Source organism: Peromyscus maniculatus, chromosome 4 (assembly GCF_049852395.1).
Source record: "Peromyscus maniculatus bairdii isolate BWxNUB_F1_BW_parent chromosome 4, HU_Pman_BW_mat_3.1, whole genome shotgun sequence".
NCBI classification, from domain to species: domain Eukaryota; kingdom Metazoa; phylum Chordata; class Mammalia; order Rodentia; family Cricetidae; genus Peromyscus; species Peromyscus maniculatus.
In genome coordinates, this window is record NC_134855.1 from 104,533,180 (window position 1) to 104,559,535 (window position 26,356).

The 26,356-nt window shown below is 41.8% G+C and overlaps 1 protein-coding gene across 2 annotated transcripts in view; it reads left to right on the forward strand.

Annotated features, from left to right (window-relative positions):
• Usp8 (ubiquitin specific peptidase 8) overlaps nucleotides 1-26,356 on the forward strand; it is a 58,612-nt gene that overhangs the window by 12,760 nt on the left and 19,496 nt on the right. For both annotated transcript variants that reach the window (XM_006986472.4, XM_076570570.1), the window contains exons 4-11: nucleotides 2,878-2,963; nucleotides 11,430-11,592; nucleotides 13,957-13,999; nucleotides 16,418-16,562; nucleotides 18,970-19,132; nucleotides 19,842-19,986; nucleotides 20,261-20,484; nucleotides 24,025-24,573. In XM_006986472.4, the coding sequence (XP_006986534.3) occupies nucleotides 2,878-2,963; nucleotides 11,430-11,592; nucleotides 13,957-13,999; nucleotides 16,418-16,562; nucleotides 18,970-19,132; nucleotides 19,842-19,986; nucleotides 20,261-20,484; nucleotides 24,025-24,573 (1,518 nt within the window). The remainder of the gene's footprint in view (nucleotides 1-2,877; nucleotides 2,964-11,429; nucleotides 11,593-13,956; nucleotides 14,000-16,417; nucleotides 16,563-18,969; nucleotides 19,133-19,841; nucleotides 19,987-20,260; nucleotides 20,485-24,024; nucleotides 24,574-26,356) is intronic.

Below are 26,356 nucleotides of genomic sequence, written 5' to 3' on the forward strand. Positions count from 1 at the left end.
AACATCTTTTAATATTTATAGGCTTACTTATCTGCAGATTAAGAAGCCAGAAGCATGTCTGAATTCAAACACTCTTAAAATTGTTCATGTGAGCCGGGCGTTGGTGGCGCACGCCTTTAATCCCAGCACTCGGGAGGCAGAGCCAGGCAGATCTCTGTGAGTTCGAGGCCAGCCTGGGCTACCAAGTGAGCTCCAGGAAAGGCGCAAAACTACACAGAGAAACCCTGTCTCGAAAAACCAAAAAAAAAAAAAAAAAAATTGTTCATGTGAAATTGCCTTTAAAGTGGGCTGGCTGGTGAGATGGCTTGCCGAAAAGCCCCAGGACCTGATTCAATTCCTTGGACCCACAGGGTGTAAAAGAATTGATTCCCACAAGTTGTTCTGCCTTCCACTTCTGTGGTGATGTGTAAAACCCCTGCTCCCACCCTCCACCTGCTTCCTAAAGTAAATGCTTGGAAAGCTGGAGGATTGCTTAGCTTTGGGGCCACTGTCTGATGTTTGTCTGTTCTTGAACTGATTTTGTGTATGTTTGATTTTTGTTTTACTCTTAGAACTTAGTAGTGCTTTTCCCTCTGGCAAGGTTGCAATTACCTTTTTTGGCTGTCTGCTCCTCCTCTTTGAATAGGTTTGAAGTAATTTTGATTGACGAGAGCTCTTTCTGTTTCCAGTGTCACTGAGTTTGTGAAGGTCAGGTTAGGAAGCTACTGTGAAGGGTCGGCTAACCCAGGCTGTTAGTTGGGATATTACAGTTGCTTGGTTCCCTGTTTGCTTGTCGTCTTCCCTGTCTTAGAACTGTTTTTGTTCTAGTTCACTGACTCTAACCTTCCTAGTGTACTTCAAGTATGTGAAGTACCTAGATATTTTATAGTTACAATTACTTAAATTGGGTAGGGAGAGAATATGTAACTGAACCTTCAGAATTACGTGTTTTCCTTCTTATTTTATATTGCCAAAGTGTTTAAGTTGTAAGTAAAAGTTGTTAATGTAGTAGAGAGGGCATAGTGATATAACTGAAACATGCTTAATTCTGGACATTGCTTTCAGGGTCATCTGAGAAGGAAGAGAAGGAGTAAAATACTGGCATAGTAAATTCTCAAGAAACTAGAGTTGTTTTAAAAATCTTCAGTTACATTTAAAAATTATCAGCGTTGCTGATAAACCTCTAACAATTATTGGTCAGCACCACACGACCTGCCCCCTCCCCCGCTTTTTTTTTGACAGGGTCTCACTATATAGCCCAAACTCAGGTTGACTGGCTTCTGCCTCGGGAGTGCTGGGGTTAAAGGTGTGCACTGTCACGTCCCCACTGGCTAACCTTTTGATGTAGGAAGTCGGAGAGGAACAGGAAAGTTGTGCTGATGAACCTGTGAAGAGTCTTTAGTTGATAGAAATCAGGTGTTAGCTCCCGATACTGCCACTTGTCATGTTATCAACAATATCTATGCTGATAACTGTGCCTCTAGGGATCCCCACTAATAGTAGAGGACTCTTGCCTCATAGTTTGTGATAGACATGCCTAAACACAGCATTTTTTAAAAAAGCATTTAAGTGAGATAAAGCAGGCTGTCAGACTAGCTTTCTAATTGAGTTATGAAATTAAAACTAATGAGACCATTTTTGTTTTTACTTTGTGTTTTACTTTTGTAAGAACTGTGCAGTGATGATTGCATTATACTTTTAAAAAAACATATTGTACTTGTAGTTCAGTTGGTGCAATTTTGAATAAACTACACTTTTATTGGTATTACTTGGTAAAGGGCTTTTCTGACATAGTTAGGCATTAGAAAGTAAACAATCAAGTATGATTTCTTTTGTTTTAAATAGATGCATAGATATGTGATAACTGTTACAATGGATTTTCTTTGCCATTGCCACTCTTGACCACTTCTCATTGCTGAAGATGAGTCCTTTTATCTTTATAGTCCTTCTTACTACCTTATACACACACACACACACACACACACACACACACACACACACACACACACACACACACGCCACGTTTTTATTATTGTAATAGGTTCTGTTTACAAGGTCACCGTGGCAGTAGTGAATTAGATCCAAAAAACCTTGGTTGGATAATTTCACTGACCACAGTGAGTAACCTTTTGAAGTAGTTATTTATAAAAACAAACAAACTTCATTATGCTTGTTAGTAACTTCCACATCAAACCTTTATTTTTTTTAGTTAGATTATACTATTATTTTCTATTACTTGATTTTAGAAATTCATAATTCCCTCAAGTATAAAACTTGTTTTAGGTGTCAAGTAACCTGGTTCTAGTTGCATGTAACTATTACAAATACAGATAGAAGCAAAAATATCTTTGTTTAATACAAGGAAACATGGCCTCTCAGAGAGGAACACCCCCATACTCTTATCTATTTGGAGTTGAGGATGAGGACCCTAAATTCTAAGTCAGCCTAGAATACATACTGAGCCCCTCTTCTGGCAAATAATAAATAAATAAATCCCACTCTTCGCATCTTTGCAGAATCTGCTTTACTCCTTTGAGACTGGAGAAAAGGAACTTAGTGTGTTGCATATTAGTAAGAAGAAAGCCTGCTTGGCTCTCACAAACTCCTCGGCATTTATTTATAAGCAATAAGAATAGTGTTTACACTTAATGGCTTCTTATAAATAACTTAAATGTATTACATAGTGGGTTTTTTTGCATACTGATGATATACAGGGATACTTTTGAGACAGTTGGTCAATAATTGTACATTTAAATAGGTTAGAAGTTTAAAACAAATACTTCAGTTTTCATGTAAACTTCCTTTTCTATGGCACCATGATTTTAGTGTTTTATATAATAACAGTGCTGTAGCAGTGCCCCGTACTAACAGTGTGGAATGGTTTTCATATACTTTTAGGATTACTATCATTCAATACTTGGACCTGCAAACATCAAAAAAGCTATTGAAGAAGCTGAAAGACTCTCCGAGAGCCTTAAACTGAGGTACAGATATTACTATAAATTCTGTGAAAGAATGCATATTAGAAGATAATACTATTTAGGTTTGTTCATTTCTATCTAACCATACCTATAATACCCAATTTCCTAGAAATACATGAACTGAAAATCATTTGCTGTATTGTCCATATTGATGTGCTACTATTAATATTCTTCATGAAAATTTTAGGTTATTAAGATAGCACTGATGTTTTACATTAGAAATCATGTCCATTTTTCATATGTTATGATATTTGTAAATTTTTTGACAATAAAAGGGGAATTTTAATTCTTCATATACTACATGATGTACTAGAAACTGTTATTAGATATAATCATATAGAAATGAAGTATTTACTCTTAGTTTTAATCTCCCCATAGTTGCAAATGTTACATATGCTTGAAAACAATATAATTCCAGTATTTACCATGACTGCCTTACCAGTTTATGAAATGATTACAAATTAAGACTGTAGGGCAAAGAGCACTGACTGCTCTTCTAGAGGACCCAGGTTCAATTCTTAGCACCCACATGGCAGCTCACAGCTGTCTGTAACTCCAGTTTCAGGGGATCTCACACCCTCACACCAATGCAAATAAAATAAAATAAAATATTCTTAAAAAAGAATTGGGGCTATAGAGATAGCACAGCAGTTAGAGCACTTTCTGCTCTTTTAGAGAACTTGAGTTTGGTTTCCAGTACCCACATCGGATAACTTGCAACCAGCAAGTTAACTCCAGCTCCAGGGCATCCAATGTCCTCTTTGGCCTGCACAGGTACTTGCATACATGTGACAGACATGCATATACAGAAATACAGTTTTAAATTAGAAATTAAAATCAGTATGCTGACCTGGAAAGATGACTCAGCAGTATGAGTTCTTGTCGCACTGTCTTGAGGACCTGCATCAGGATTCCAGCATCCTCATAACATGCCAAGCATCCTGCAAATGCCTAAACTCCATCTCTGAAGGGTCACACACCCTTTTTAAAAGATGTATTTTCTTTTTATTTTATGTGTGTGAATGTCTTACCTGCATTTGTGTGCCACGTGCCTGCAATTCCTGCAAAGGCAGATCCCCAGGAACTGGGGTTAAAGCTTTTGTAAGCTGCCCTGTGGGTGCTGGGAACAGAACCTGGGTCATAAACAAGAGCAGCCAGTCGTCCCTTACTTTGATTCCCATATATGTGCACTCACGAACATGCTGGTGCGCTCTCGCCCTCTCTCTCTCTCTCTCTCTCCCCCCCTCCCCTCTCCCTCTTTCTCTCCCCCTCCTCTTTCACATCCAATATCTTTTACAAAGACAGACTGCTTTACTTTTTAGTCATTCATTAAATGTAGCTTTTGCCCCTGTGAACAATATGCTGCTGTAACACAGATCCTAGTAACATTTCTGCCCATATGTAGAGCTTAGAAGTCGTTAATGACTAACCATTCTAATTCTATAAAGTGACAGAGACCACCCAAACCTTGGTGGTGGAAAAGGACAGATTATGAGGCACATGATGCACAGGAGGGAAGATAGAAGACTGGCAGGCTGATGTATTCCTGCACGGTGTGAAGGCTTCTTCGCTGAGAATGTCATTACAAGGAGCTTTAAAAGAGTGGCTTTTGTTTGTCTCTGAGTTAGTTTCATATTAGCCACAAATTTGTGATCCTGAGGCTCATGAGTGCAAGCACCATAGGTATGTGTCACCCACTACCCACAGCTGAAAATACTTTTTTGTTTGTTTGGGGGTTTTGTTTCTGTTTTTCAAGACAGGGATTCTCTGTGTAACCATCCTGGCTGTCTTGAAACTTGCTTTGTAGACCAGGTTGGCCTCAAACTCACAGGGATCCTCCCGTCTCTGCCTCACTGCTGGGATTAAAGGTGTGTGCTACCACCACCCAGCAAAAAAAAAAAAAAATCTCTCTCTTTTTTTTTTTTTCCCCAGAGCTGAGGACCGAACCCAGGGCCTTGCGCTTGCTAGGCAAGCCCTCTACCACTGAGCTAAATCCCCAACCCCAAAATCTCTTTTTAAAGGAAGACTTGAAGAGTGCATTTGTTGTTGTTTGGGCCTGGGGATCAGGCACAGGGTCTCCTGTATGCCATGCTCGCCCTTCACCACTGGGCTGCATCCCTCAGCCCCTGAAACATATTTTTAAAAGACAATAAAAAAATAATTGAGCCCAGGTTGTTGTAATATTGATAAATTTTCTACTTCCAATATTTATTTACTTTGTATATCCTATTGCTTTTGTAGTAAAAAGAGGAAAATCTTGTGGTTGCTGAATTTTTCAGAAAGCAAATTAATATGTGATGATTCACATATACGGTATCCAGGTGAAAGAAGATTTTTGTTGTTGTTATTTTGTTTTTTGAGACAGGCTTTCTCTATGTAGCCCTGGCTGTCCCGGAACTCCCTCTGTAGACCAGGCTAGCTTTGAACTCAAGAGATCCTGCCTCTGCCTCTTGAGTGCTGGGACTAAAGACAAGCACCACCACTGCTGGCAATCTCTTTTTCTTATCTATCACCTTTCTTTGAGGAAATAACTCTCCACCAATTCATTGATAAGAATGTTTACTCTTTACATGGTGGTACAATAGGGTTCTTGGTATGGACTTCCCTCTGGGGCCTTGAGTGTGTTTTGGGGTTTTCTTATGGTATAGGTTACTGTGCAACTGACTGAGGAGAAGCTTTTCCGTTTGTCTTCTCCCGCTGCCCACATGTTTGGTTTCTCTCATTGATGCTTAGAACAGCTCTGATTAACATACTCTAAGTCTGCCCTTAGTGATTCTCTAGTCAAGTCAGTTCTTCCCTTTTGAGAGTCAGAAATCTCTGATGTTAGGATTTCCCTCTTGTCAGACCAGCAGTTCGAGAACGGTTCTGGCTAGAGTTTTATTTGTTTGTTTGTTTGTTTGTTTGTTTGTTTGTTTTTTAAATATATAATTTATTTTTATTTTATGGTCCTTGGTGTTTTGCCTGCATGTATGTCTGTGTGAGGGTGTCAGAAGCCCTGGAACTGGAATTACAGATAGGTGTGAACTGCCATTTGGGTGCTGGGAATTGAACTCAGGTCCTTTGGAAGAGCAGCCCGTGCTGCTAGGGCAGACCGTGCTGCTAGGGCAGACCAAGTTCCCAGTTCCATAAAATACTAGAAAAATACCTAGTTAGTGCCTAGAAAACAAGTTTTAATGTTACCTTGTGTTAGGTGAGACTTGTCAAACACGTGTTCCCCTATGCCTTTCCTTTTTATCCATGTTATAAAATCCATGGGGAATTTTGGGTTTAATTTGATCAAGTCAGAAGGTATTAGAATCCCAGCAAAAGGAAGGGCTTAGACAAGCAGGTAATGGAACCAGAGGCCAGTGCTAGATGGAGGGCAAACTTTGATCTCATTCCAGGTTATCCAGAGTAGAAAGAGCATGAGATCTGTGTAAGTATGTTACAGAGCTCCACTGTCACTGTAGTTACAGAACAAATAGCAGATAAGGTAAGGTGCAGATGACAGAGATGTCAAGAAGTGAATCTTGAAATTTCTTCACTTCTACCTTCAAATCAAATTCAGCCTGGCCGTCTTTTTTTGTTCCCTTTTGTTTTGGCAGTGCTGGGGAATGAACCTAGCTAGGGCTCTGTGCATACCAGGCAAGCGCTCTACCACTCAGGTGCACCCCAGCCCTTGACTGTACTTCTCAGGGCAGACAGTTCCCTTACTGTTATAGATTGGTACTAGAGAAGAGGTCTGTAGCTTGAGTACGTGCGGAGCCAGACTCCCTGGGTTTGAGTCTCAGTTCTTCCTCTCACTCTTGTGTGCTATTAGGCAAGTTACTTGGTCAGCTTGTTTTTTCCTCATCTATAATTGGGATAAGAATAACCACCTGTGGTGGTTACTGTTAATTCTCAATTTACAGAATCCAGAATTACCTGGGTTATAGGCCTCTGGGCACATCTGTGGGAGAATCTTGATTGCATTGAGGTTAGAAGATTCGACACTGTAGGACAGGTGGAACAGTTCTCTGGCTGGGATTCTGGCTGTGTAAGTGGAAAAGCAGCTTGCATCATCTCTCTGCTGCTCATTGTGAATGCAGTGTAATCAGCTGCTTCAGGCTCCTGCCACTCTGACCTCCTTACTGATGGAGCTATGAGCCAGAGTAAGCGCTTTCTCTCTTAAATCTCTGTAGTTCAGAGTATTTGAGCGAAGCAATAGAAGAAAAAACAAGACACTACCTTACAGGGCTTCTTAATGTGGTAAGCAAATGTAAGACTTGTTCCGATAGACTGGTGCCTGCAGTAGATTCTGAGTAAGTGTTCCCTATCACTGTTGTCATTCACAATAGAAGTAGTCTTGGTCTGTGACGCCGTCCTTTATGGTCCTCTGATGGTTTACATTGAAGGGACTGGCTGGGTAAAACAGTTGCAGTTCCAAGCCTTTCGTTTCTGTTTGATGACAGTAGAGATGGATGCTGGCACAGGAAATAGGGATGATGCTTGCTCTTCTGTCAGCAAGTTCCCAACAGTGTGGTTGACAAATAATGGAAGTGAATACCAGGAAGCATGGTTCTCCCAGAGATTTGAGGATACACTTACTTGTGTAGGTGGTTGTTGTTGTTAAAGACAGAGGTCTCTCTGTAACCCTAGCTGGCCTGGAATTTGCTGTGGAAATCAGGCTGCCTGGGACCCACAGCACTCTCTCTCTGCTTCCTGAGTGCTAAGGTTAGAGATGTGTACCACTATGTCAGCAAATGTACTGAGTAGTTTTATAAATCTAAGAGTGTGTATTGTTCTTCCAATTCAAAAGCTATGTCATTTATTTTTAACTGTTTTCTAAATTGTCCTTTGACCTGTGATTGCTTAGAAGAATGGTGCTTAATTTTCAAATGTGAGATTTTTCTGAATATCTTACTGATTCTATTTCAATTTCATCATAGCTGGAGATACTTGATCCTTAAACAGTCTTATCTTAGCCAGTGTGCAGCGTGTACTTGAAAAGAAAGTGTAATGGCTGCTGCATATGGTGTTCTCCGTGTGTGATTTATCCATTTTTCATTACCACAACAAAATACCTGAAACAGGCTATGTAGTAAAAACAGAAAGAGGTTTATTGAAGGCTAAAGGTTAGACAGTGTGATGCACCCAACCTAAAGCAGAGGCCTCCTCTTGCCAGCATCACATCGCAGTGAGGACTTGGGTGTTAGTGTCACTTCTGGCCTCTCCCTTAAAGCTGTCAAGATGTGTTCACTTCATTGACCTATAACTCTGATCGCCTCCCAAAAGCCCTCCCTCTAAACAACATAGTCACAGGAATTTTCTTCTGTATTAACTTCACAATGCAAATACAATTTCAGCAGGAGTGTGACAGGGTAAGGGAGGTCGGGAGGGGAATCACACTTGACAGGGACCTTAATCAAACCCTAGTACTTACTGTTTGTCGTTTAGGTCTCCCATGCATTGTTGGAAGCTGTTCAGATCTTACTTAACTAGGTCCACTCCCCCCCCCCACCCCCATCCCCGCTTAAGGATTTTGCACATAGGGCCTTGTGCTAGGCAAATGCTCTAACGTATACATCCCAACACATACACACTTGGACATAGTCATTGGTTGTGCTGTTTCCTTTTTATTTTGAGATAGTCTCACCAAGTCGTCCAGGCTGGCCTTGTTTGTGGCCCTCCTGCTTCAGCTGCTCCAATAGTCAGGGCGGAGACCTGCGTTTACAGGCCTGGCTTAGCTGAGCTGCTTGTTAGTGCAGGTGGGGGTGGTTTGCTTTGGGTTCTTGTTTTGTTTCAGGGTGTTGATTTTGGAAGTTGTAATTGTAACAAGGTGCTAAAAATCTCTAAAATATTTGTTTATTTCTCTTTGTAATTCATTGAGCTTTTGTGTATTTCGAAGTTCTGTTTTTAGGCATTTACACATTTATGATTATCATAAATTCCTGATGAATTTTATCATTATGTGTCTCTTTAATCTGGAAATAATCTCTGTCCTTTGAGATCAACCTTGCTTCTCTCCATCATTACTTTTAGCCCATCCAGTATAATTAGATCCTACTTTTTCATTCATCCTGACAATCTCTGTCTCAGTGGTACATTTCCTCTGTTCATGCCTAGTCTAATTGTAGCACGTAAGCTTTAAAGGAAGTAAGAGAGGAAAGTACTCTTCTCTACCTGCCTTTCCTTTCCTTTAGTTTCTGGCGCTCTCCATTGCTTCAAGATGCATGTTTCTGTCTGACTCATTCCTGTGCTCTGAGAATTTCTCCAGCTTTTCTGGTAGTCCCCATCTGTTAGGAACAACTTCTCCCCTTTCATCTAGACATACTTTATTTCTACTCCTGTTTTTCATTTGCTTGTTTGTTTTGGGTCTGAGCGGGTGCCCTTATGCCACAGCTTGTGTGTGGAGTGGTCAGAGGACAGCTTGTGGGAATCATTCTCTCCATCCACCATGTGAAGAAGACTGGGGACCAGGACTTTCTGGCAAGTTCCTTTATCACCTGATTTATTCTTAAAGAATGTTTTCATAAGATTTAGGATTCCAGGTTGACAGGGTTCTGTGCTTGTACTCGTTTTTTTGTCTTTTGCCCCGCTTGGTAGCCCAGGCTAGCCTCGAACACAGAGCTCCACCTGCCTCTGCCCTTGGAGTGCTGGGATTGAAGGCTTGTGCCACCATGTCCAGCTGTCCTCATTGTTTCTGATGTGGAAGTGCATAGCAGTTGGTCCTGTCACTAATCTATCGATGCTATGTATGACAATCTCTGACTTGAGATTTTCTCTTTAGTCTTAGTCTGACTATGATGTAATTGTTTTTCTTGGTATTTTTCCTGTTTGGGCTTCTGAGCTCTGTGCATCTGTAAATCTATGTCTTTTATCAAATTTGGGGAGTTTGGGCTATTATTTCTTCAAATATTCTTATTCTGTTTCATTCTCTTGCTGACACTCCAGCTATACATGTGACAGGCCTTTGGTTTCATCCAGGAACTCCATCTGAGATTGTGCTCATGACCTTCTAAACTGTTCTCTCATTCTCTCTCTTCTTACATTGGGAAATTTCTAGTGCTCCTTAGGTACTGACTGTCCTGCCTGCTCCTTGTCTCTGTGGCTGTCCAGAGCTGTATCTGTCTGTGGGGGCATCTGCCCTCCATATACTATGCCATGTATGGAGGAAACAGAATAATAACGTCAAAGTTTGATCCGTTCTTTACTAACCAACCTGAGTCAATTATTACCCCTTTCTCCCTCCATTCTGTATTCTTCTCTCGCCCTCTCCCTTGCCCCGCACCTGTCTCCTCCTTCCCCCATCCTCTTAAATTCAGAACCAGCAGGCATTGCCATCATTACTAATGACAGAATAAGCAAGGTCACAGCTCTTTGTTAGCATACATTCCCAAAAGTACTGCTTCTAATTCTGTGGAGAATATGCCAAATACCTTGTTTTTTTTTTGTTTTTTTTTTTTTTTTGGTTTTTCGAGACAGGGTTTCTCTGCGTAGCTTTGCGCCTTTCCTGGAGCTCACTTGGTAGCCCAGGCTGGCCTCGAACTCACAGCGATCCGCCTGGCTCTGCCTCCCGAGTGCTGGGATTAAAGGCGTGCGCCACCACCGCCCGGCAGTATTTTTGCAAATTGTAGTCACCATAGCTGGTTTAACTTCCGGCTCACTAGACATTTCAGTAAAGCCATCCTTTTTAAGACAGTCAGTTCTTAACTTTGATAATGACTCTCCACTTGGTGTGGTGTGGGAATCCACAAAGGTTTCCTCGTGAGTTCTGAGCTTACTTTACGCAGCACTGCTTCATAAGGGATGACTTTACCACATGCATGGTTGCCAGGTGTTTGGAAGGGTCTGCACTTAGCTGTGCAGTGTGCTTTGATCTTGCAAGGGGGGGGTCTTTGGCCCCACCCTTTGGCATTGTTATAAAAAGCCCTTTTGAAGAGACAGAAGAGGCTGTTGGGTATTGACCCAGGTTCTCCTGAAGCTATCCTGTGTTTCTGTCTGTCTCATCTCTGCTATCTTTCAATCTAAAAATTCCTTATTCCTCTCTGCTCCTCCAAGGAACCCTTTCAAAAGGTGGGAGCTGGTCTCCCACAGTGTGAGTAATATCGTTCTTGAATACTTAACATTTTGATTTAAATCAACACAGTTGTGATATTGGGATAATTTCTCTTACAGAGAAAATACAAAATAAAGAGTTTTTGTATTTTAAAAAGGAAATTGTAGCAGATTTGATCATTAAAAATTTGAAATTAGTATAAAAGCAAAAGGAACATTAAGAGCATAACATTTGTTTTCAAGGCTTTTGTGCAGTTTAAAATAAACATGTAGCCAGCCTCTGAGAGCAGATGTGTGTGGTTTGTATGGGAAGTCTACCAGAATTCAATTTCAGTTGGAAGGGGCTTGAGTTAAAAGCCATAAAGTGTGCCTGAGGCAGGATGCTAAGTAGTGGAACATGAACTCCTTTAACTGTACTCGGTCATGTTATAACAGAATTCTTCTTTCAACTAGATACGAAGAAGCTGAAGTTCGGAAAAAACTGGAAGAAAAGGACAGACGGGAGGAGGAGCAGCTGCAGCAGCAGAAAAAGCAGGAGGCGGGGAGAGAGGACAGTGGCGCAGTGGTCACACGCTCCTCGGAGAATGTGTCGGATTCCAAAAACAAAACTCAAAGGGTACTTCAACTTTATTGTGAAACACTGGTTCTGTTTGCCAGGTGACCGCCTGTAAGGAGTTGAGGTACCACTGTGAAATTCTTTGAGGCAACAGGGATAATATTTCATGTGTTCGATCAGAAATTGAATCCAATGTCCCAGCTGCAGGTGGTTCTGGGTTTTCCTGTAAGCTTGCACAGGAGCGTTGTTGTGCCTCGTTACAGCAGTGACTAAACTGGACGGGAGGAAGCGATTGATTGTGATCTGGTCCAGCTGTGTTCTGCTGGCAGCTCTTGGACTCAGTTTCCTTATTTGCCAAACGAAGGTCTTGAAACAGGGTCTGAGATATCTTTTGCCTCATAATGAAATCTACATTAAGAGAAGGACTTGGGCCAAGGGCAGGCCAGGCGTGGTGGGGCAGGCCAGGCGTGGTGGCGCATGCCTTTAATCCCAGCATGTGGGAGGCGGAGGCAGGTAGCCTAGTCTACAGAGTGAGTTCCAGTACAGCCAGGGCTATGCAGAGAAACCGTATCCTGAAAAACTAAAAAATAAATTAAAAAAGAGAGAAGACCTCGCTTGCTGCTTTCTTTGGTCCCAGACAGTCTTTGTTTCTGGAGTCTCATTCCCTCCTTCCCTCCTTCCCTCCTTCCCTCCTTCCCTCCTTCCCTTCTTCCCTTCCTCCCTCCCTTCCTCCCTCCCTTCCTCCCTCCCTCCCTCCCTCCCTCCCTTTCTCCCTCCTTCTGTTTGTTTTCCCTTTGTCTGTCTGTCGCTCTGCATTTCATTCAGTGTTCCTAGCACATGGACAAGATCTCCTTATCAAATCCACCAGTGACTCGGTCTCTGCCAGCTGTCACCGTGCCTCTTTCCTTTCTCAGAAATTAGTCTAAGTATACATTTCTTCTCAATGGTTGAAATCCGTGGAAACTTCTGCTTTGCTTCCTGCGGTGGCCTGTGCATCTGTAAACATTTGTAGCAGTATGTCTCTTGTGTGTGGGTTACTGTTGTCATTTGGAATTCATGATTGTAGGACGAAACCACTAACTTAGGGAGATGTTTGTCCTGTTATTATAACCAAATAACAGGACTTAAAAGAATGGTATGAAGGGAACTTTTTCATTTTGTTGCCATTTCAAAAGTGGTCAGTCACTTTTTTGTTGTTGTTGTTGTTGACAGGGTCTCTTGTAGCCCAGGCTAGCCCAGACTCACTATGTAGGCAAGTGAATTCCTGGCCTTGAATTCCTGCTCCTCCTGCCTCCACCTTCCAATTTCTAGGATTAAAGGCCTGTGTAATCACACCCAGTTACCGGGGTGCCAGGGCAAGCACATGACCAGCTGAGCTACATCACTGGTCCTTTACTTCACCATTTGCCCTGCTTTCTCTGTCTCCTACTCAAGCTTCCTTTTGCTTGAGTACTGGACAGCAGTCTCTAGCTGCTTTGCTGCTTTAATGCTGAACACTTTGCTATCCACCTCACATACTACAGTCCTATATCCCACCCTGAATTCAACAGTAACTCTTAGTGATACCTGGTGCTCAGCCTATATAGCAGACTTTCCTACCTGTCTTAACATGATCGTTAAAGTTGATTTGTCGAATCATGATGCAAAACCATTAACTGTCTTTTCCTTGTTATATCTCTTAAGGCTCTAAATAATCTCCATTTGAGAGTCTCTTCCTCTGAATTTTCATACCATGTACTTGACTAAATAGAGAAAGTGAACCACATTTTGTGTTGTTTGCCCCAACCTGTAGGGTTTTTTATTTCCTGCATTGTTGGCATGTGCAAGTTTTGTTTCATGATAAGAATTCTCTGTAGATGGTGCCCTGTGTTTCATATTGTATCACACTAGGAGGCAGCTGATACACATAACTTGTGCAAATGTGCATGCACATGTGTGCTTCTAGCTTGATCCGTAGGTCCAGGTGGGTCCTCAGTTTTCCCATCTGTAAAATGAGCTAGCATCTTAGAGTGTTATCTCATGTTCTCAGTTAGAAGATGTAAACTAAGTAGTATGTTGTATTACTTGATTTTCCTTTCATTTTATAGTGGAAGACACTGACTAGAGAAGCTAGAATTGCTGTTTCATTGTAAGAAGCACTTTCTAATTAAGTACTATCTGCTGCTGGTTATTTTAGCTGTTGCCTGTTAGAAGAACGCAGCAAAGCCGCCATGTATCGGAATACTTGAGGGTGGAGGGTATCACTGGGTATTGGACCCAGTGCTTCATGCCCTGGAGGCACGTGCTCCCCTCCTGAGCTTTTGATGTGCATTTTCATAGAATGCAAGTACTTGGCACACTGCATTTCTTAGTTCTAATTGCAATGAAGTGTTAAACTTGAGCCTTTTTGCTGTGACATTGAAACTCTTTTCCTCTGTGAACTAGATCAGTGGTGAGAAGAGTGAGAAGGGCGGAGCCGCAGAGAGAGGTATGTGAGAAAGGACGCCCTTTCGGGTTCTCAGGAGCCCTCACTGTTACAGTGAGGGTCTCAGTGCTGTGAGCTCTGTGTAGACTCGTGTTTTCCTCACTCCACGAGTGGATGGAAATGCCGTAAGTTCTGCATGGATTTACTTGGGATATTTTATGATTATTTTAGCCTGGCATGATAAGATGTGGTAATGTGCAGTTTACTTATCTTTTTTTCTATCTAGATGCAATGGTTAAATGTAGCATAGTGTTTAAGAGGATGGACTCTTAGAAGCTGCTCCTCAATATCTTGAATATGATATTTACCATTCTACCTCAGTTTAGCCATCTGTAAAGTGGGGGTTATTATTTTCTTTTCCTGTTGCTATGATAAAATACTCAGACAATCTTGGGTGGTGGGACACACACCTTTAATCCCAGCACTCTGGAGGCAGAGGAAAGTGGATCTCTGTGAGTTTGAGGCCAGCCTGGTCTACAGAGTGAGTTGTTCCAGGACAGCCAGTGCTACACAGAGAAACCCTGTCTCAAAAATAAAATACTCTGGGGCTGGAGAGATGGCTCAGAGGTTAGGAGCACTGACTACTTTTCCAGAGGTCCTGAGCTCAGTTTCCAGCAACCACATGGTGGCTCACAACCATCTGTAATGAGATTGGTGCCCTCTTCTGGCCTGTAGACATACATGCAGACAGAACACTCTGTATAATAAGTAAATCTAAGAAAGGAAGGAAGGGAGGGAGGGAAAGAAAGGAAAGAAAAGCAAATACTCTGACAAAAGCAACTTATGGAAGGAAAGTTGGTTTGTGGCTCACGGTTCCAGGGTACAGTTGATCACTGTGGGAAAGTCGTGGTGTTGGGAGCTGAGGCAGCTGGTCATGTCAGGAAGCAGAGGGAGGTGACTGCTAGCTCTCAGCTCCTTTCTCCTTTCCACCCAAATAGGACCTCAGACCATGGAACTGTGTCACCCATAGTTAATATTAACTGTTAAAGGAGTTGATAAGGAAAGCAGTTCATAGTTAATTTCAGCTAATACATATTGAACTTTCAGAATCTGTAGTAAATTTAAGGGTTATTAGCTATTATTATTTGTGACTGTAAAGTTGTAAGAATTATTTAACATGTACCCTCACCCTCTGGGGAAAAAAAGTCTGAATTAGTAATTTGTACGTATCCATAGGTGATGGTTCTAGAGACAAATACATGACCTACCAACAAGAGTTAGGAAGTTGACTTCATCTAGTAGAGAAATTTTTTTCTCTTTCAGACAAGATTTAAATTAAACATAATTATATGTAATCCAAAGCACTCATGTACTAGCATATTATCCTACGGTAATTCTAAAAATACACTGAGTAAGGTACCTTCCTAGAAGCTCTTGTTGATTATCCTAAGATGGGTTCTCATCATTTATTCCTTTGTAGCTCATCATGCTTAGTTATTGTCCTGGGTGGCTGCTGTTCTCTGCTTGTTTAGTCTGTTCACTGTCAAAATGACCCTGACACTGGAGAGGAAGGAAAGAGGTTGTAGCAGCTGTGCCTAAGATCACCTGTGTTTCTCACAGCTGCAGAAACAGCTTTTGGATCGAAAGTTCCATGTGATGGTGTTTGATCTTTCTTTCAGTTCAGGTCGTAAAGCTGGCAAAAAATAGCAACATAGAGAGCTTTGTTTTGGTTTATTTTTGCTAAGTTGCATACCCCATCCCAATTAAATAAATAATTGGAAATCTGAACATCCAGATATCCTCATAGCACCTCTCCAGAGACTTGAAAAAGAATTAGAAAAGATAAGCTAGAACCTTTTGAGACTTGTTTGTTTTAACAGCAACTTATCTACCCTAGACTGGCCTTGAATTTTGTATGTAGTCCGGGATGACCTTGAATGTTAATGCAAGTACTCTATCATGCCCAGTTTGTGCAGTTGCTAGGGACTGAACCCAGGGCCTCAGTGTGCTGGATAGTACCAGCTGAGCCACATCACTACCCCTTGTGATTCTATTAACAATGGATTTTGCGTGTGAAATTGTTTTCTGTATTAATAAGATGCATATTTAATTTTCTTTCTTTAAGAAAGTTCGTTAGTAGTAGAACGAACACCAGATACAGTGGTGACCTTGATATGAAGTTTTTATTGGGCGATGGGAAGTGAAATGGAACCAAACCAAAACAGAGCTGAGCACAGCTAGGCAGACACTATTCCATCAAGCTATGTGTCCAGCCTATATCTAAATAAGACATGGAATTTGTCTCTTAGTAAATGTTAACACGAAGTATACCTAATGTTCATATAAAAGATAAAAAATGATACAGTGGGATGGCAAGTCTGATGCCAACTATACTTTGCTCTTCCATGTTTGCTAACGTGCCAGCACATACATAGAACTGGGCGTTTCTTGTTGTTTACTACTGTGTCTCTCAATTCCAAGGAGCGATCACAGCAAAGGAACTATATACAATGATGATGGATAAAAACATCAGCTTGATTATAATGGATGCTCGAAAAATACAAGATTATCAGCATTCCTGTATCTCAGATTCTCTCAGTGTTCCTGAAGAAGCTATCAGTCCAGGGTAGGTCGCTGTGTGTTTAGATAGAAATGGAGGAGGAGTGGATCTGGGGGAGAGGGAATGTGGGAGGTAGGACTGAGAGGAGAGGAGGGAGGGGAAACTACAGTGGGGATGTAATATATCATTAAAAATAAATTTAAAAAACAATAGATTTAAAAAAATATGGCCGGGCGGTGGTGTGCACACCTTTAATCCCAGCACTTGGGAGGCAGAGGCAGATGGATTTCTGAGTTCAAGGACAGCCTGGTCTGCAGATCGAGTTCCAGGACAGCCAGGGCTACACAAAAATATCCTGTCTGGAAAAGCCTAAAAGAGGTGCTGGAGAGATGGCCCAGTGGTTAAGAACACTGGCTGCTTTTTCAGAGGTCCTGAGTTCAATTCCCAGCTACCACATGGTGGCTCACAGCCATCTAAAATGGGGTCTGATGCCCCCTTCTGGCCTGCAGGCATACATGCAGACAGAGCACTCATACCTGAAAAAAATGCATACATAAATAATTTTTAAAAAAGAAAAGAAAAAAACAAAAAGAAACATAAATAAATAAAGGAGAGAGTCGGGGTTCCGTGCTAACAGGCTGGCCTTGAATTTGTGATTGTCTCGTTTGGCCTCCCTGGTGTGTAAGTGACTGTGTTCTTCCATTCATCCTATGTCTTGATAGTCATCTCCATTACTGTGTGTAAGTGCCTATGTTCATTACCATTGCTCTGTGTGTTCCCTGGTGTGACGACAATATAGTTTATTTGGATATGATGGTGCTTTTTCCATTTATACAGGGACATACAAATTTATTAAAATAAACAGTATAATTAAATTGTATTAATTATTAAGTTACATTTTAAATTAAATTATAGAACAGATTATGAAGATAATACATGAGAAACTTAAATTTAGGAGACACTTCTTGATTCTGTTATTTCCCAACATATGTTCACTAGACTACCAACCGTAAAGGAATGTGTGGGCAAATAAGTGCCCCTTAAGAACATCACATTCCATTTGCTTCCATTTTCTGTAGGTCGTGCATCTTGATATGTCTCTATAAGGACAGCTAGGAGATAGTATTTTATATTCACTCCTCCTCTTCACTTCCTAGTAGATAGAGTAACTAATGTTATTACTTAGAAACATTGTTTTATTTTTCATCCAGAGCCTTTTTGTTTTCTTTGTGGGGAAAAGTTTCACTATTTCCACACAGCTTGCTGGTATTGTCAGTTAAATACTGAAATGCCTACTAAATACTGAATGGTATCTAAGCAGTGGTACCTTTTACTAAAGGGATGGATCTGTTATTTATTCTTTCATTCAGTAAATATTTACTGAGAGGTAGGCTGGGTTACTAGGGTTCTAAGTGATGAGGCTAAACCAGTGAACAGATAAAAGTTGTTGCCTTTATAAAGATTTAATTAACTAGATAAGACAGATAAGAAAATAAAAATTAAAAATATAATGTTCTTTATGTTAATAAGTAAGGTGTGGTGGGTGGATGGGTATGTATTGGGATGTGTGGGTATGTCTGTCTTGGAGTAGATCCTAAAGTTTAGTTCAAGAAGACTCACAGAACAGTTCTTAGCAAGTGTTGAATATGTAGGGGAGATGGGTGGTGCCCCGTTCTCTGGTCAGGAATGGGGAGCAGACAGAGAATACAGCAAGAATAGAGGCCCTTAGGCAGGAACACATCTGAATAAATCAAGAGTCAAAGGTCAGTGGCTGGTGTGAACGAGCAAAGGCAGCAGGCAGTTAAGAGAAAGAAGTGGTAAGAGCATCACGGTGTGTGTAACAGGCCGAGGTGAGGATGTGTGCGAGCTTCCCTATGAGCAAAAGAGGAGCTGAATACTGTGTCTCCTGTGTAGTTGAGAACATGTTGAAGAGAGGATGTAAGTGCAGACCTATGCTGTAACCTTGGACAGGTTGCAAGACCTCTGTATGCCATGATTTCTCAGCTATAAGGTGAGAGTAATGTCTCCTGATTGTACTGTTGTAAGGATTCAGTAAGATCCAAAGCATACAGAATAGTATCTGCCACACTTAGGGCTGTGTGTGCTTGCTAATTAAATTAAGTCTTACTGTTTAGTTATTATATGTATAGATAGAAGTAAGTTTAAATATGAGTAATGTTGCTTAGGAAGTTAGTTAGTTCTAGTTAGGAACTAGTTTAGTTAGGAAGTTAGTCATTAGTTCTCCTCCAGTTTAGATTTGGCTGAGGAAGTCCAGATGATCTCCTGTTTTCAGTTTTGTGCCCCCCCATCTTTTTTTAAAAGGGTCAGAATTAAGTCTGTTTCTTTCCTTCCCTAATAATTATTAAAAGCACCAATGAAGGGGTAGAGTAAAGCTTGTTCTGGTGTGGCAGAGTACGAGGATCATTTCTCCACTTTGTCTTAACATTTTGTCTCAAATGCTCATTCACTTCAGAGTCACGGCTAGTTGGATTGAAGCAAAACTCTCAGACGACTCCAAAGACACTTGGAAAAAGAGGGGGAGTGTGGACTATGTGGTGCTCCTCGACTGGTTCAGTTCAGCGAAAGATTTGCTGCTTGGGACCACTCTACGGAGTCTGAAAGACGCCCTTTTCAAGGTTGGCAGCTCCCCTTGCTACTTGGACAAGTTCTGTGTGATTGTTGGGAAATTGTGGAGACTGGTTTTGACTGGCTCTGCTAGACTTTTAAACCAGCTGTGTGCCTAGAAATTTGTATTCAGTAACCACCTTAGAGGTGAACATTGGCTGTTGAAAGTCATAAGGTGTTTTTGAGCCTGGACTCAGCTACTCCAATTTTGGAAATTTTATTAAGGGGGATGGGATGTGTGCTTATCTTTGGTATTTATTCCAGCATTGGGGTTACCAGTGTACACACACACACACACACACACACTAGTGTAGCCATTATAAATGATACAACTGTTAATGAGATTCATGTAAAAGAAAAAGCTACAAATTAAGAGTTTCATTGTTTTATAAAAATACATTTTGAAAAGTGTGTATATATGTGGGACACTAAGAATTAGCTCCAAAACACTAAGGAATATCTTTGGGTGGTCAAGTTTTCATTAGTTTTTGTCTAGTATTTATTTTATAACTTTCCTTCTAAGATCGTGGATTGTTTCTTGACTTAAAACTTATATTGATTTATATCTAATACTTCATTTAAAGTTGGATTTTCAGTTTAACTCCTTTGCTTTCATTTTGCTTGACAGTGAATAGTTCTACATTTGGTTTTTACTGTGCTTTGTGGTTTTTGCTGTCAGGAGACTGCTTCCATCTTAGAATCGTCTGTCTTATTTTGTAGTGGGAAAGTAAAACTATCCTGCGCCATGAGCCTTTGGTCCTGGAGGGCGGCTACGAAAACTGGCTTCTTTGCTATCCGCAGTATACAACAAATGCTAAGGTCACTCCACCCCCTCGAAACAAAACTGAAGAGGTGTCTGTCTCATGTATGTATGTGAAAAATTTGTTTAAACTTGCTTCAGTATAGAATAAAACATTTCTATATTCAGGGTAGCTTTGATTGTGTATGCCTTTGTCCTAGTCAGTGCAGTTTGTTTTCAGGCAAAATACTACAGACTAAGGGTTCATGTTTTCTTTAAGACTGTAGTGATTGCCATTTCATTCCCATTTAGCTATCACAAAGAGCATGCTTAACATATAAACATTGTATGTGGCGTTTGCTGTTCTTAAAAAACATGCATTGTTTTTTGGGGATTTTAGTGGATTTTACTTATCCCTCACTGGAAGAACCAGTTCCTCCCAAGCTCCCTGCCCAGATGCCTACTCCACCTATAGAAGTAGATGAAAATGCAGAGTTGGTAACTGGTCAAGATGAAAAGCCAAGACCACTGAGCCTGTCAGCTCTAGCAGGACCGAGTGCCGTCCCCAGAGCTGAAGCTTCACCCATAATTCAGCCAGTGCCTGCTACAAAGAATGTTCCACAGGTATTGTCTTTTTTTTTTTTTTTTTTTAATTTTTTTTTTTTACTAACTTTATTATCTTTTGTTTTGATACAATGTTGACACAATATACAGAGTTACCTGTAACCTGTGACACCTTAGGAAACATCGGAAGGATCTGTACATCTCATCACCTTTATTTCTACAAAAAAAAATAATAATTCACCCCTGTTGCCACAGTTTTATTAGTTCACTTACAAGAAGTCAGACCTAGCTGGTGGCCATTTCCCACAGCCTGTAGCAAAAGCCTGTGTTCTGAAGTGACTGGAAGAGCCAGGCTGGTGACACTGTGTTGTGATTTGACCGGCACAAGTGTCCTGAGGAAGCTAGCAAATGGTCGGTCCCTCTTCTAATGCCTGGGGTCCATACATTACCCACCAGCACTCAGAGTTTAAGTCATCTCTGCAGTACTGCTGACGGCTGCCATGGGTACTGTCGAGAGTCATGATGAGAAGAATTCTCATACGTGCTCAGGACAGGAGCAGATGTTTACAAACAAACCATTTCAGTGTGAACCCGGGGTCACTCTGGAGTGTCAACCTGTCATTGTGGAGGGTGGTTTGCCTGCTTTTGTGCATGAGAGATGTGAAATGTCAGTATTTTGGTTTTAAAACATCATCTTAGTTCCGTTTCATTGGAGTTTGAAATGTTAACAATAGTTATTTAAAGCTGGGTGGTGGTGGTGGTGGTGGTGGCGCACACCTTTAATCCTAGCACTCGGGAGGCAGAGGCAGGTGGATCTCTGTGAGTTCGAGGCCAGCCTGGTCTATAGAGTGAGATCCAGGACAGGCACCAAAACTACACAGAGAAACCCTGTCTCGAAAAACCAAAAAGAAAAAAAAAAAGAATTATAAAGAGAAGGTATTATAGTATACATCTTCAAGTTAATCTACATAAACTGAATTCTAAACCTTTTATATCCCAAGATGACTGAGAAGTGTACAGTTTGTCCAATGTATTTTGAGGTCCTTTGCACTTAGAAATCTAAGCAGTGATAAAGGAAATTTCTGTATGAAATGCAAGTTCATAAAAATGGGTAAGATGGACTCCCTGTGATGACTAAGACCAGTGTCGAGCCCAGTCATCCATTGCTCTGCTAGCCACTGGAGAGCAGAGCAGGAGACCCGAGTTTCTCTGCCATGGGGAAGCAGCAACTTTCTGGGCTCTGAGTGTCCAGTGGGCTTTGCAGCCGCAGAGACAAGTGGAGAACTGAATGACTGGGGCCGGATGGCCGTCGATCTGGATAGGGGACGGTTGTGTTGGAGAGAGCACTGTGACAGTGCCCGAGACTAGAGAGCAGACAGACTGCGAAGCGACCAAGGCTTAAAGCTCATTTCACCTTTGTCCTGTAGATAGGAGGGCCTGAAGAAGGAACTGTACTTGAAGGCAGTGTGCTTTTCAGGCTGGGGAAGGCGAGTGCACCACCAGCTGGGGGGAGCTTCGGCTTTAGATTGCTCTACTTTTAGTTGATTTCATCTCATGGTGGTTCTGCCTACTTCATTCTCAGTTGTAGAAAGAATAAGGGAATATGTTTATTTGTTTGCTTATTTGAAAAAGTGAAAAGACAAAAGTAAAAGTGAAAAGAAAGCAGATTTTTTTTTCCTTCACTAACATTGTACTAATGGAAACATAAAGTTCGGGTTTTTTTGTTTTGTTTTATTTTTTTCTTCTAGACAGGGTTTCTCTGTGTAGCTTTGGAGCCTGTCCTGGATCTCGCTCTGTAGACCAGGCTGGCCTCAGACTCACAGAGATCCACCTGCCTCTGCCTCTCAAGTGCTGGGATTAAAGGCGTGCGCCTAAAGTTCGTTTTCTAATCATGCTGTATAGTTCGTTCCTGGCAGGTGCTAAGTTCTCCTTGCTGTTTCAGTACTCTGTGTTTTCAAGAAATGCTTACTTCCCACTGTATTGTAGCATTAATATGCTGTTCAATGGAGGTGGTAAACAGTCAGCTCATTAGGAAAGGAGTTGAGGCAGGCAGCTGATGAGAATCTCCTAAAGGTTGGTAGAGCAGCCAATCAGTTGGGGGGGGGGCGGGGCTAAGGAGACCTCAGTTGGTAAAGTCCCTCCTGTGCAAGCGTGAGACTGAGTTCAGAGTCCCAGCACCCACAACAAAGCCATGTGCAGCACCATACACCTGGGATCCCAGGACTCCGGAGGCCAGAGAGCGGGAGTCTGGGGGCTTGCAGGCCAGCCCGCCTCCCGTGATCAGTGAGCTCCAGGTTCAGTGAAAGGCCCTGTCTCAAAAAGGAAGATGGAGGGCCAACAAGATGGCTCAGCAGCTAAAGATGCCTGGGTTTGATCCCTAGGACCCTGTGGTAGGAGGAGAGAACCAAGTCCTGCTTGCTGGTCGTCCTCTGAGCCCTCCCCAATAGAAGTAAATAAAATAATATCATTTAGAAAATAGAATAGTAAGGTGAAGGAGGGCTACTGAGATGGAGGCATTATGCACAGACCTGCTGCTGTGAGTTCAGTCTCTGGATCCTGCAAGATGGCAGGAGAGACCCAGCTTCTCAGAGTTGCCCTTTGACCTCCACACTTGACTCCATAGTCACACTCAAGTGCAGCATGCATACACACTAAATAAATAAAAATGTTTTCGTATTAAAGAATGAAAAGTAGTCAGGACATGGTAAAGTGTTTATTTTTATTTATTCATTTTTTGTGTTGATGTTTGTGTGAGTGTATGTATGTGCACTACAACCTGAGCATAATGAGTAATAATGTAAAATAGGGTTTTATTAAATGAGAGAAACATGGTCAGAGCTGTTTGAAAATGGTTACTTGGGTGGGTGAATGGCTAGGCAGGTAAAGGCACTGGCCAAATATATCTGGCAACTTGAGTTCGATCCCTGGAAAGGGTTCCATAAGAACCAACCCCACAAAGTTGTCCTTTAACTCTAACACATGTGCTAGGCATGTGATCTGCCCACATGCCACACGGTATACACACACATACTTTTACAAATGAGGAAAATGTTAAATGCTCACTCTCAGCACAGTGAGGAAGTAACTAGAAACGGAACAAAAGAGGTGAGCAGGCAGTGGGAGGCTTTGCTGGCGTTCTGGAAGAAAGAATGATATCAGGTATAGGCTTCCTGGTAGCCTCAGAGATGGAGGTAAAGCTGTGTGCAGTTTTGCCAAGCAGCAGACATTGGTGGGAAGACCACGGCCTAGAACTGTCAGCTGGCTGCTTTTACAGCCGCTTGGAGAGTGAAGGGGAGCTGTGTTTGTGGGCATCAGACATTCATTTTGGCCATGTTGGGTATGACATGGGGCACCTATGTGGAGATGGGCAGGGAGTATTTGGGTGTGTAGGAATGAAGCTTCAGTCTCCTGCCAGGTCTAGGTGCTATGGGTGAGCATTAAGACATGTTAACTCTTCTGAGCACAGAACACATCATTGCAAACTAAAACTGAAGTAATACTCCCAAATTTTGCTGAGGCAGGAAGATTATGGCCTACGTGCAAGACCTTGCCTCAAAAACAAAGCAAAAAGCATCTTTTGTTCCTTTTGTGTTTCTCTAGGTTGATCGTACGAAAAAACCAGTAGTGAAGTTGCCTGAAGATCATAGAATAAAATCTGAAAATACAGATCAGAGTGGAAAAGTTCTTCCTGATCGTTCCACCAAGCCAGTATTTCCCCCGACTGCCATGTTAACAGATGAAGAAAAGGCCCGTATTCATGAAGAAACCGCCCTTCTCCTGGAGAAAAACAAGCAGGAGAAGGAGCTTTGGGAAAGGCAGCAGAGGGAACAGAAAGAGAAGCTGAGGAGGGAGGAACAGGAGCGCACAGCTGGGAAGATACAGGACTCGGAAGAACGTGACGTCAGTGAGGATCAGCCACAGGACGGCCTGGAGAAGAGAGACAGCAGACAGACCAAGACAGAAGAAAAGGAGCCCTCAGCAGACAGGGCCCAGGAAGCCACGGGAACGAAAAGACAAAGTAAGAGTGAGCCCGAGGCTTCGGATGCCAAGATGTCTGTGGAGGGTAAAAGGTGCCCCACGTCAGGAGTGCAGAAGAGGCCGGCGGATGTGTCCCCTGCGTCTGTGTCGGGAGAGCTGAGTGCAAGCAAGGTGCGTAAAACCCACGGCAATGTGTTCAACCCAACAGGGCAGGCCCTCTGCACAAGCTCTGGAGGGTGATCCATGGTCCCGATCCATTGTCCCGATCCATTGGTATTTGCTTCCCGGCTCTCCTTTGGGGCCTGTACATTACATGATTGGCTGGCCATAGAATTTTTGTCTGTAAAGTGCCATACCTATTTAGTTATTGCTAGACAGAGCTATATTCATTTGTGTGTTGGTGCGTAACCATCAAAAGACTAGGACAAAATACAATTTCATGATAGAGAAGGTACCAATAGGCTGTTAGTTTTTGTCTACTTAGAATGCGTAGTCAGTAACAGATATACCTGACATTTATCTTTGCATATAATCGTATTTTTGGTAGGGTCTATGTGATTTTGTCTCTTGTAGTACATTTTAAATCAATGTCACTTTTTCCTTTCATTGACTGCATATTAAAAAGTGATTGCCTTAATTTTGGAGGGTATCTTCCTGAAATGATATACTTTTCATTTGTCTTCACTGTGTGGTTAACAGTTCCTTTCCTTTGGAACACTGTGTAACAAACAGCAGGAACACTAACAGCTCATACAAGTAAATAGAGAACAGTTTTGCTAGTACAGAAACGACTTCTGTGGAAGCAAAGTCCTACCTTACAGAAGGTCAGATTTTATACCATTCAAACAGTGCTTTAGGCACATTTTCCAAATTAACAACCCATGTTAATACTGTGCTTAGGGAACATGTGGGGACCTCACTATAGAGGAACAGAAAATCCTACTAGCTGAGTGTACTACGCATGCCTTGTAGCCTCAGCTCACTCAGATAGTGTCACTTAAGCCCACAGAGGTTTATATATATCAACAGTGTGATGGGGAAACAGAATCATGAATACAAAGCAAGGTAGACACGCTGTTGATCCTCTGCTGATCCAGCTTCTGTTCTTCTCAAGGCCGAAGGGGACCAACTGCAAGCCACTTTCCGCAGCCTGACCTGGTCTCCTCACCCCAAGAAAGAGCCCAATCCCTCTCTCTCTCCTCTTAAAAGATCACATAGCAGACAAGACAATGCACATAGAGTCAGATACCCCAAAAGCCATTGATTAAATGGAATGAGTTCCCACAGTACTTCCCCTTTTTTGTCTAAATAAGAAGGTTATAAACCTAATACAAAGTTAATACACAATAAGAATAATTATCAGGTATTGTCTAGAAGAAAGAAAAGTATTGTAATAACATAAACAAAAATGGAACTACAGCCAACAAGAACAGCATCAAGCAAGAAACACATCCTAAATGTCCAGGCCAAAAGTAATTGGAAAGTTACAGAGATTACTCCAATAGTTGTCCTATCCTGAGGAGTCTACATCTTGTACCTGATATGCTCCTAGCTAAAATACGAGAGAATTGTTAACTATAACTATCTAGTCTTCAACCCTATCCCATGAAAGACCTGAGAAGGAAAGTAATATTACCTGAGTAAGCAGGAAGTGCAAGCAAGCAGGTTCCGAAACATGCAAGGAATGACAGAAACAGCTGGCTGCCTGGTCCGTTTCCACAATACCCATGGGTCACTCTGAGAGGAAAGCTAACCAGAATACAGCCCCTGTGTGAGAATTTTCTAAACACCTACAATTAAAGAAATGAAGTTCTTACTTAAGATACAATTTAAATGCTTCAAAACACTCAAGGTATGCTGAGTATTCCCCAACATTTCTTATTCATAGTGGTAACCCCATAAGGTAGTGAGTTTGCAGGTGAAACTGAGGTCAAAGGTTGTTGTTTGCCTAAAA